At 39.9% G+C, this 12,517-nt stretch overlaps 1 protein-coding gene across 1 annotated transcript in view; it reads right to left on the bottom strand.

Annotated features, from left to right (window-relative positions):
• The window catches only part of LOC133349465 (semaphorin-3D-like), a 44,573-nt gene extending 32,730 nt beyond the window's left edge, over window positions 1-11,843 (bottom strand). Inside the window, 2 exon segments of the mRNA XM_061562948.1 lie at window positions 2,889-3,083; window positions 11,509-11,843. Of these exon segments, the coding sequence (XP_061418932.1) occupies window positions 2,889-3,051 (163 nt within the window). The 5' untranslated portion in view covers window positions 3,052-3,083; window positions 11,509-11,843.
• Between the last annotated feature and the right edge of the window lie 674 nt (window positions 11,844-12,517).

The following is a 12,517-nucleotide window of genomic DNA, read 5'->3' as shown; positions in this document are numbered from 1 at the left end:
ACAACACAGAGACACACAGAGAGAGACACACAACATAGACACACCGACACACAGGCAGAGAGAGACAACACAGAGACACACACAGAGAGAGACACAGACACAGACACACACACAGACAGACACACAAGCAGAGAGAGACAACACAGAGACACACAGAGAGACAACACAGAGACACACACACAGAGAGACACACAACATAGACACACAGAGACCCAATGCCTCTGTGTCGAGGTATCTGCGAGTAATTAACACTCTACGATGGTAAGATCACGGTCACAGGGAAAGGTTCACGCCGCTCGTATTCATGTTTCATTGATAAGAAATGATCAGCCTCCGCCTACTCTCTCACGTGGTCCATCGTGTCTCTTTGAGATATGTCAGCTGTTCGTCTCGGCGAAGTGGCGTCCTTCAGTGCCCATCACTCGCAACGATCGTCTGAACCGACTGCAATTCAAGCACCGTTTGTACAATCATTGCTTGGTTTGCCCTGAACTTATTCGGTTTTTTTTCTTAATTCTTGTCTCCATTTGAAGGTTCTTAACTTTGTTGGCTGAATTTAATTGCGTGTATATGTTAATGTGATCTGCCTTGGCTATCTCGATTATTGGATATCGCAGGTATTGGAAAACGAAGTCTCGAGTTTAGTGCACCTCTTGATAATCGCTGTCAGTGTCAGAAACAGCATTAAATGGAGATCAAATGTAAGCCTGTAACAACCAATAACGATTTTGGGACTATTGGCTGGTCCACCCTGATTTTTTTCAATGAACTTTTTATTTAAATTAAGTATAAATAAAAATTCTACAGCATTCCTATTTCCCCATGGGGCTGTGCTTAGTTGTGTTGTGTAAAATAATGTTAGTCTTCCATCGGTTCATGGAAAAATATTTGCACCTGTGGCATGCTCTTGAACACCGCTGCCACTGTGTTTTGGCTGCAAAATGACACATGCATCATGACTTCTTCTCGCCGAGCTTATAATGTAAAACAGCTACATCCCGACATCATTAGCAGTACAAACTTGCTGTTCTATTTATTTTTATTTATTTAATAAACTTATCAGACTGGCGTCAACGTGAATAATCCAATTGCGGTTGGGTTTGCCAAGTGTTAAACCTGCCAAATGAGGTATGGGTGTGTGGCCACATTAGCAAACGGTTTATTATTTCCATCCATCTACAACTTTGAAGTTGTTTTGACATTTCACTTTTTTGTGGGCTTAGGGTGGTCTGATTAATCAGATAAAACTACTTTTAATCAAACTAAATATTTACACCGTGCATGCTAAAATATGGAGACATTATTCAAATGAACTGCAGTGTCAAGAGTACAAGCAACGCTACATTATGAATTGTCCCCATATTGAATAGACCCTTTGTTTAATATTGTAACCCTATTAAGTATAATAACAATGCCAATTAATCATCTAGAAATGCTTCAACGAGTGGCAATAATGTGTCAAGAGAGTCCTGCATTGGGGTGCTTAGCAAATATCATGAATAAGAGTGAATATGGGCAAGAAAATCAAAGTGCACAGAAAAAAAACAACTCCTGTGTAATGAAGAGGATCGCTCAACACTCAAATCTCTCACTGAGTGGTGTGTGTCTGCAGTGCACTTTTATCTGGAGCTGCATGTGGCAGTAGCTCTCTTATGTCATGCTAAGATAAAGCAGAAATGTATTCTCTAACTTATATTCACTGTAATATACTGTGTGTAGTATATAACTTCTCATAATCAGAGTAATATATCTGTGCATTCAAAATGCTAGTGTGTGTTCGGGGAGTGGAAGTGTTTGAAAATTGATGTGTCCATCTTGCAAGGAATTCGTTCTTGCATAAACGTCATCCTGTCAGCGGATTAGACTGCCCATGTGAAATGAGAAGGTAAATGCATTACATAAATCATTCTCCAGTACTTGGGGTAAAGTATTTGGTTCTGTTTAGCTTTAAAATAATTTTCATCAAGCGAGCTCATATAAATAAGCATGCAAATCTATACTAAACTATATACTTTAAAAACGTAATCCAATACATCTTTTAACTTTAAATAATTTCCGCTGTAAATTGTATTTTGTAAAAGCAAATGTAATGTTTGCTATGTAGAAGTATTCAATCTTGTTTTATTTTAAAGCACTGATTACTTAACCACATTTTTTCACAAGAACAATCATATGTGGTGTTGTGGTAATTTCCAAATGGTGAATGAAGGATTGTACCTGTCATTCTGCCAAACTAATTTTCATAATTTCCCTCCAACAATAACGTTGCGAGGAACTTGTAGCAACACGTAATAAAAAAAATGTGAGTTGTTACGTGGTTTCTAAACTCATTAATATAAGTTGTTGCAAACGAAAACAAAATCTTAGGGGGATAAAACAAACAAGAGTTTAACCTCGCTGCTTAAACAGTGTAATATTATACTCATTTAAAATTCCAAGGAAGCAAAATTTCACCTCAATTTATGCGCGCCCCTGTTTCTACAGTACGGACTTCGAGCCCACGCCCGATGTGCCCTGCACATTAGATTCCTGTGCACCTTTGTCATCTCTTCAAGCTAGTCACGTACCACGTTTGCTATGCAGTAACTGCCCCAGCAAAATGGGAAAATGTCCAGCAACGGACACATTTTGAGCAAACGCCATGGACAGAGATCAAAGCGGGGATAGTTTTCAGAAATATTTCAGGGCACAGGTGGGTTTTTGTTGCTGTTGCTGTTGCAAGCATAAACACATTTTTCTTTTAAAGTCGCTCAACGGTGTAGCTGAATTTGAGGAACAAAAGAAAGTAAGAATTGTTAATCGTAGAGCCGATGTAACAATTTCTCATGCAAGGTACTCGAACGGCACGAAGCGGTATCGGCTTTTGAGCACCATCCTGATCGGCGTACCTCGGTAGGAGAGCTTCAGGCGGGGTAGAGTCTGTCGCCACGTGTCACCGGGAGCAGGGAATTGCAAACAGACGAGCAGTGTGACGACGACGATGGTGGTGGTGGGTGCCCTTCCAAAGGACCGTGTTCCGATGGGGAGGTACCCTCTGCCTGTGTGTCTCATGGCTCCGCTTGCTCCACCGCCCGCACACCAAGCTGCTCCAGAGTGTCAGTGAATATGCAAAAGAACAACAGAATAAATGGTTTAGTAGTGTATAAGAGGACATACATTTTATTTCGGTAAAGTCACGTGACTTTACCCAAAGAACCAAGAAGATGAATCCCTGCAGTCACGAAAGGACATACATTGTTGTATCGGCACGAATATCCATTGAATTCATGGATGCGCGTGCGTTAGACTTTGTGTGTAATATATAGTGCATATAGGAATAAAAAAAACTCTTTTCAAATGAGCATTGAGGCAGTGCTCATCTTCTGTTTACATCTCTGAGTCAGTGGTGAAAATTCACATTCCCATGACGGGGGCGAGTCTGTCCATAGGATAACTGCTGTTAACTTCCCCTCAAAGTAGTACTCGTATAAGGAATGTTTATAATGACTTAATCTAAAAGACTGCAAGCCTCTTTTAATTTTCTTTTTAACAGTCCTAGAGCCAGGGGTGGATATTTCCACTTCTTTTGTGGTGGTGGCAAGTCCATCCACATTTACTTTAATTGACACTGGGGGGTTGAAGGGATGCTTTGGAAACTGAATGTAAGAGCATTTTGAGCATATCTGTTTCACACACTACATCTATATGATTTTGGAAATTTTCAGTTAATGTGTGGTCCTATTAGTATGTGGGTACAAAGTGCCGTTAGCTATGGATAGAAATGTGTATGTCCACATCAGTACATAGGTTGAATATGGTCCTCAGCCAAGAATAAGAACTGTCACTTTGAAATGCCAATTATGTTGATCTAGTAAATACCCCCTTTCAAGCCAAGCAATTGTTCAAAAGTTGGTATTTTTTATCTATGTTTTGTTTACTTTTACGTTAATTAAGTGCACTTCAATGCATTTTTAGAAAACATGCCAAAGGCTGTTTCAACAGAGAAATACTTTGAGGTTTTGTTTCTGTTTATTTTTTAAACATGCATGTGTGTGAACAATAAATCATCTGAGCCCACCGTTAACTCTTTGTAAACCCTTCGCTCTCAGATGTATAATCCACCGCAGAGATAAGGTCAATTTTAATCCGTGGTTGTGTTTGTATTGCACTTCAGTAGTTATATAAAAAAGCTCCATGCTGTAATTTTTTTTTTTACAATTAAACGACAATTTACGTTGAAGATCACATACCTCTATACTTGTTATTGCAAGCTACTTCTTGGAAAAAAATAGGAAACGAACAACAATTTTCATTCTGGCATGGATGTTCACCCCTTGCACCAGAAGACAATTGAATAATCTCTGGAAGAAATTGAAAGATTTTCCATAAGTTGTGTACATCCCAATTTATAAACAAAATGTGGCATGTTGTCGTTGAACATACCAGCCCATCACAACAAATGCATATCTATAGGAACAGCCTCTCCTTGCAGTACAATTACATTGACCTTAGAGCTAAGTGGAAACAGATTCCGGCACACTGGGATGAAAGCTCATGAAACCTTACAATAAAAAGAGGGACATTTTTTTGTTTTATATTCGCGGACCAAAGCTGGACTAACATCATTGTTTAGAGCGAGCAGCTGGACTGTAGCTAGGCTGTACAAATCCCCCCGTTATTAATCCTGGCCAGACTCCCAAGCTGCCCGGAGAGCGGCAGTTGCTGTGGCCCTGGGCGTTTTCGTGATCGCGCCGAGGGTTTTTTTGCAAGCTACGCCAAAAGGCAAACATTTAGTGGCTGAGCGGGCGGGCCCCACTCTCAACTGAAACATCAACCCACTGCTCTTCATCGCTCTCTCCATCGCTCTCTACTTTCTCTGGACCGCCCTGGCTGAGCATCGTTGAGCTGCTGCTCAGGATCAGTAGGGATGTATGACAGTGGTGCCAACTGCTGTTTTACATATATATGCGGTATCGTGCGATTAATTTTTAGTTTTCAGGCCTTTGTGAATCCACTGATGGAAGAAAGTCTTCCCCCACATCGTGTCGGCCAGAGTGGTGCTATGACCATACTTCACCACGCTGGTCAGTGCAGGTTGAAAAGGGGGCAGTGGAGTTCGGACAGGTGCTGAGATTACTCGCCACTGATGTTGGCTGTGGCCAGGGAATCAAGGTGAGGCTGCCAGGTTCATATTACAGTGTGCAAACCACCGTGCCACTGCTCCACCCAGGTATAATTTCATGATGTGTCTTTTTTTATTATATACATGACATAAACTATGTATATTGCCATTACTAAATGTGTTTGATTACACCTTTGTAAAATTAGTAGAGAGGATGAGTCAACGCTTGATATGCTACGATTTCCATACTCTGAAAGGGTATTTCGCATGAAACGTGAGGGAGGATAACAATATTTTGCATGTAATCGATTACAAAATAGCAAAAAGTATGGGTGACCATGAAAGTGAAGCTTGCAACAAAAAGTTTGATTCGTTAAATCTGTAGCAGTGTACCTTATGCAAGGTAAGCTTTTCGATAAAGTATCAGAACAAGTAAACCCGTAAAAACAAAGTTTTTCACTCTAAATCCTTTATATGCGTGGCGGCTAGAGTTCTCTCGTCCTCTGGCTTGAGATGGCAGCAATCTATGGGTCAGATGATTGTCTGCCAGTATTAAGCAATTGGTAATTAAATATTTAATTAGTTTTCCCTAAACAGTGTAAAATTTTGGAAAAAAAATTTCACGAAAATTAATTGTCACACACAACAGGTCTGTGTGGAAAATGTCAGGTCGATTGGATCACGGGAAGTGGGTTAAAAAACGAGCGAAAGATTTGCACGGTCCTAAGCAAGCAAGCGAACTTAATATAAAGGATTTAAAAATATATTCGCCTGTGGAGGACGCGGGGATCGATCCCGCGACCTTTGGCATGGGAAGCGAGGGCGCTACTAACTGCGCTACTCCACCACGGCCTGTGGAGGGGTTACGCTCTGGGCTCTTGCACTGTGATGTTCAGCCAAAGCCATGAATGCGTTCTATTTGAATATATGTAAAATACATTTTTTTTTTGCCTAAAAAGTGTAAAATTTTGGGAATTTTTTTTCACGAACAATAATTGTCTGGCACAACGAGTCTGTGTGGAAAATGTCAGCTCGATTGGATCACGGGAAGTGGGTTAAAAAACGACCGAAAGATTTGCACGGTCCTAAGCAAACAAGCAAGCACGCGAACTTAATATAAAGGATTTAAAAAGGCAGTACATTGAATGGTATACACATCGCAAGCCCAGTACGTGTATTCATTGTCAAAACAAAAGCAAATAACATCATTATAATTGTTCTATATCGACTGATAACTTAGAAAAAATATACCGTTTGGATAACGTTAAACAGCAGATTCCATTGCCCAGGTGTCATGGAAATATGAATCCACAGTTTCCCAATGGCAAACTTCAACTCAGTGGTAAACACAAACTCTCAGTCTGGCAGTGTATTAACTTCTGACTATACTTTCCTCTCCTCAACATCCCTCTGCCACTTAATGTTATGCACACCATAAATAATGAAAACATTAAAAATATACTCAAATGTATTATTTATATGGGCTTCTGAACATCAATTGTTCCATAAACACGAGGTAAATATGATTAAAACAAAACTCACGACCAACAAGTTGTCTAAAAAATGCAGACAATTGTTGGAGGAACAAAACTGGAAAATGTATCCTGGAATACTTAGAGAAATGTTTTAAGAGGGACCGGAATCCAGGTGGAGAAAAAAGGCAAAGCAAAAGCAGGTTGAAGTGCTTTTGTAAATTCTAGATTTGAAGCTTTTGTAAAACTGAACTTGATAAAAAAAATATTAACATCTCATTATGCCTCTGGCAGATGTTTTTTTGTCTATAACATTGTATATTGTCTGCTATGATATGTGGATTAGAAACATGGATAAAGATGAAGAATTTGGAAAAAATGAAGCTGAAAACGATGCAAATAACCATGGGAAGATGCGTGCTTGGAATCACACGCAGAAAGAAGACAACTGGGCATGGATTGGAGGACATCTGTACTCGTCGAAATACTTTGAATGGCTATGTGGAATATATGGAGATTCTTTGTTGGTGTATGCATGTGTGTGTGAGCAAATCTGTAGCTGACAAATGGCCTTTTGGGGGACTTAAACCATTAACCGTAATGAGCTTTTTTCTAGTCATTACCAAGTTGAGTTTTAAACGAGAACATGATTAAAATACCTCTTAGTTCACCACTCTAATCCAAAAATGCTACATTTCATTTTATTTCATGAAAACACCCTTTTGTGGTTTTGTGGATTTTTAAATACGCCCCAGTCAGTCTCCCCTCTTGTGGTGTTCCCAGCTTACAAAGTAATGCTCATGGCACATCTTGCTCAGTGGGCATTCTCACTCTCCAGACCACCCATGTGCTTTCTGATAGAGGTCATTGTCATTGTTGCAAACTGCCTTTTTTACATTTAAAGCGGTGAAGGGAAGACGTGACCTTCAGACCCAGACTAGCGAATCTCAACCCTATTCCTGAGCCAAACCGATAAAAAAATGCCCCCATATGGGGAATATCGGTATGTAAGTGCAAGCAAGTTGACATATAAATACAGCTGAGCCCGACTGAAAATGCGGTGAACCTTACTGCTGAGGTTAGCATAAACGTCCCATAGATGTTGCGCAAATTTCGTGAAAATGGGTCCTATATTATAACCATTTCCGATAACCCCCCTGTGATACAAAAAAAAACTAAAAAGTGGATTAGGGTTGAGAAAAGTGACATTCAAATGGTTCGTGTGCATGGCACTCCGTATCGTATGTTTGTAGCTAAATTATATCGTGATTTCCCTTTATGTGATCTAAATGCACAGTGAAAAACTTGCCTGGAGTCATCCTGGTTTAAATCCTCCTCGATGCAAAGCAAACATTGGGTACCATGGCATACAGCCATGTTGATTTGCCTGCACATAATGTCAGCTTTGTTAGTCATCTTTTCAAAATAAATTTCTCAAGAATTATACTGTGCTCTCCCCTTCTTGGAATGAATATATGTATATATATTTCTGTATTTTATTTTGCAAGTATTTATTTACTGAAATCTGATACTAAGGTATTTGTGTATTTAGTATAGGACCAGTTCCAACTTATACATGGTGAAGTGTTTTTCTGGCATTCGTGTTTGTTTGTGTGTAACATCCACTTTATAATACAGTGAGTATTATAAAGTGGATTTTTAAAATATACTGACAATTAACTTTTTAATGTATATATTAAATGATATTGATTTAACGATATAAACACATTCCATTTTCTTCTTAATTTTTTTTTCATAAATGTCATGGACTTGTTTGAATTATCTTCTTTTTTCCCCAATCCAAAAGGCACACTTTCATATCCTGGCTTCATAACTTAGAATCAATCCTCCGTACAATTGCCTAACCCTGACAGATGGAATTATATAAATATAACTTTAAAAGTGGGAACAAATGATGCTGTTACTGGCGCGATAGGGTGGCACCAAAAACACTCTATTCCGAATTCAATCGTTGCACAATATTATTATTTTGCTAGTTATTCGCAAAACTGAGTCTAATTATTTTTGTATTCGGGTCCTGGAAAGTTTTCGCAGCAAGGGCGGGTGGAGCGGATGATTCCTATGTATGATCGCAATCAATTAATCCGCGAGTAATACCAAAAAAATGTGATAAACTTCTGGACCATGACGCTGACACACAATGGCCTCCTCTTACGAATGACGGCACGTGATCTTTAACACCGCAGCAATGATCAGGGCGGCCGCTGGATTTGAACAGTGATCCTCTGCAACGAGCAGTTAACGCACGGCCCAAGTAACCATGTGCTTGAGGTGACAAAAAACATTACATGCGTACGATTCTGACCGCCCAGTAATAATTCGGCTTCTCGTTCCGAGCCACAAAACCAAGTGTGTACCCTCAGCAGCGCTGACCACAATTTCTCTCTTTAACGATTTAGCACTATGGTGTCCGTCATTCTTAGCCTGAGATTCAAGCTTTTCAACAAGTGATTTAATTTTTTCACGCAGTGTTGGCACACGGCACTGATGCATGACGCAGGGGTGGTTGAAGAATTCCAGATGTGGAATTTGTGGGATTGGCATGATTTGCCATCGCCACGGTTGATGCGAGTGCACCGAATGCCTCACATTCCCGGCTCATCTGACAACCGCTGCCATTTGTTCGTAATTCAAACGGTGCCAGCATGTGCCTCAATCAAGAGAGAATGCTGTCACAATAACACATGGTTTGAATTGTTGTAAAATTATATGTTAAGTTACAATGGACATACACTGTCTGATCTGAATGAGGGTTTATTTGCATAATGGTCCATATAATTGAAGCCCGAATAAAACAAAAGCGTGTAAAAGGGGAAATATAAGTTGTTAAATGAATAAATAAATTTAGTAATTTAGCTCCCCAGTCAACATTTAGTCTTTTCAAAACATTTGTAAAACAAATCAATGGACTTTCAAACTCCATAATTGCCTGAAGATGATAATACCGCAAATAAATAATGATGGTACATTAATATAGATAATTGGAATCATTAAAAGTTATAATTATATTACTTCCGCTGAAGCGTTTTCTAAATATTACAATTCCAGAGACCAAAAATTTAAATATTAACCAGCAAGCTGAATAATTGAAACAAATCAACACTTAAAAATGTAAGGGGTCTGCTGAAAATGTAAGGCTGTATATTTGTTCAAGCTTTAGGCAGTAGAGCTGTGGTTATTGGTCTAATTAAAACCTATACAATTATCTCATTGACACTGAACAGCGTGCCAATTATATCAAGCACGTGGAGGTCACCAGTTACCTCAATATTTATTCTTGCACTTTGCTGCATGATTTTGATGTCTTGAATGGCTGTAATAAAACCCTTCAACTGAGGAAACAGACTGAGTTGTGGAAGTGTGAATTCTTAAGGGTGTTATTATATGGGGCGTAAAGCCAAGTTTTGCAACTAAAGTGGTCCACTATGAGCACGCTCAGGTCATCCTTTATGCATTCACTGAGACTAAATATACACTCAAAGCCTCCAAGACACATTGCTGTAATGTGTGATGATACATTGTAATATAGAGAATTCAGCAGTTCATTAGAGGTTTGCCCTTTCAAAATATATGTGCATGTATTGTATGTTTAAGCTGTGGAAACGTTTATTCTGATACTGGAACACTTGTCTTCTTATACATAGGTGTTTTCTTTAATTTCTCTTAATGAACAGGTTGACTGGCTTGTCAACCCCTACTGCGTCATGCAGAATAGATTGACATACAGTGCCTACTTAAATTTGAAGGCTACTTTAGCACAACTGAGTTTGTGGCTGACACATTGTAGTCCATGCACATGCTGATGGACCAATCACCTGAAACGCACAGTGTCTCGTCCAATTTTGGAAGAGGGGAGTGCAGAATTTATTTACTTTTATTGATCTATTTATCGAGGAAAGCCACATCTAATCCAATGACTCTTTTTTCAGGAAAGTTCTGCATTGGGTTTTAATTTTAAGATGTTTTCAGCTAATTAATGCGTTTACTATACAAGTGAGAGGACAAAAGGAGCACTCGGAGAAAACCCACGCATGCGAGAGGGGGCAACACTTTATCCCCGTGCAGATGTAAACGGATGGCGATTAGTCCATTTGCCGGTCTGCCTTCTCCTGGGAGCCAGGGTATGGCACCTTGACGCCCATTGTAAGGGAGTTTCACAACATCTGTGCTATCCACAAACCCTCGCTGCCTCCACAGTGCTGGATTACAGGCCATGTGTATAGCTGCCGCTGCCCGGTTAAAACATTAAAACATTGATGTACTGGATTTATGTGTTCCCATATCTGTGCTTTCAACATTCAACAATGTGCACTGACCAGCATGGTGAAGCATGGTCAAATAACTTTTATGGCCCTGATGGTGTGGGGAGGCCTTCATCCAGCAGTATATTGATATATCCATGTGAACACATTAAAATTATGTATACGTTTTATATTTCCTACACGGCTGATTCACTGAATGTGAATTTAATTTAGAACTTAAGCTGAGCATAATTGTCACGGTGTGTTGTATGTCACAAACTTTCCCTGTGGAAGAAACTAACTTTTAGCTTGTATGTGCCGGTAGGCATCTGATCAACCAAACCAAATACGGTTCAGTTACAACGTTGTGGATAGACTTTCGCAATGTGGCAAATAACAACGATGTTGAGTTTAGACATATATATGGCAATTGCGGAATGTTATTATGATCAACTTTTAAATGTTTTATTTGTATACGTATTATCCAAAGTTATACTTCAATAAGTTTAGTGCAAATCCTAATACTCTATAGTAGCCCTAAAAAACGAATTAAAAGCAATACAACCTATTAAACGTTCATACATTGGGTGAGATTGTATTATATATCGATCTGCTTTCAGTCACCAAAAAATATGATTTGCAGTACATCAAAAAGCAATACCGGAGCACTTACTTGACTTGAGAATTGTCACCGTAAGTGGCAGATGAGTCTTCGGTCTCTTCTGGTTTATTTAATCCGTTCGATTTCAACTTCTTACAGGAATTACCTTCCAAAAATGTTCACGCACACATGCTTGATTTAGTCTTTTTTCCCCCGTCCGTGGTTCACACGTTCGTTTAGAGTAAAGCGTTGCTGGTGCTCCAGCTGCCCGTACACAGCAAGCTTGTACTTGGGAATTGAGAGGGCGTGTGGGGTGGGTCTGATTACCAGACCCCAGCAGTTGGTTTTGGACGTGAGTGAGAGAGAGAGAGAGGCGTGGGGGGGGATGTAGGACGACGAAAGGAAGAGGCAAGGAAGGTGAAGCCATGGGGTTGCGGTCCCGGGTGGGGTGTGGCGACACACAGAGAGGTTGGCCTTCCTGGGATTTTGGTGGTGTGGCTCTTCTTGCGGTTTGGTTTACATTCTGTAATAGCAATGCCTGCCGCAGCCAGAGGGCTTGGGATGCTCAAACAAAACTCGTGTGGCGTTGTAATGCACGCGGACAAGTTGGCACAAAGGCGTGCTCGTTGGCTGAGAACCCAGACTTGTCCGCAAAGTGTGGTTGCAATAGCTGGGAGTGGCCAATGTAAATATATATATGTGATAATATATAAAAAAAATACAGCCTCGGCGCTCGCAAACATTCAGAGAAGCAACAAGGGGGAACGTCTATTCAGAAATAATATCATAATGATGTAAATGGATACAGGTATTAAAATACAAATCCCATGGATGTTTTATTTGTAATGTTGTTATTTTTACTGGACAACACAACAAGCTGCATCTTCTTCACTAATTAAACGTGTTCACTGTAAGGTACTGGTTACGGTTGTTCAAATAAATTTTTTTTCCTGCAATCAAATCACCCTAAATGTACCCTGATCTTATTAGACCTGGCATGGAGGCTGAGCAGACTTGGGCCTCGTTAGTACCACACTTGGATCGGTCACCACCGGGGCTGACCAGGGTGATATGGTTTCCA

Source organism: Lethenteron reissneri, chromosome 30 (assembly GCF_015708825.2).
Source record: "Lethenteron reissneri isolate LAM-NWPU_2019-01 chromosome 30, ASM1570882v1, whole genome shotgun sequence".
In the NCBI taxonomy this organism is placed as follows: domain Eukaryota; kingdom Metazoa; phylum Chordata; class Hyperoartia; order Petromyzontiformes; family Petromyzontidae; genus Lethenteron; species Lethenteron reissneri.
Note: the sequence above shows the minus strand (reverse complement) of the source record. Positions and strands in the feature narration are given on the sequence as shown.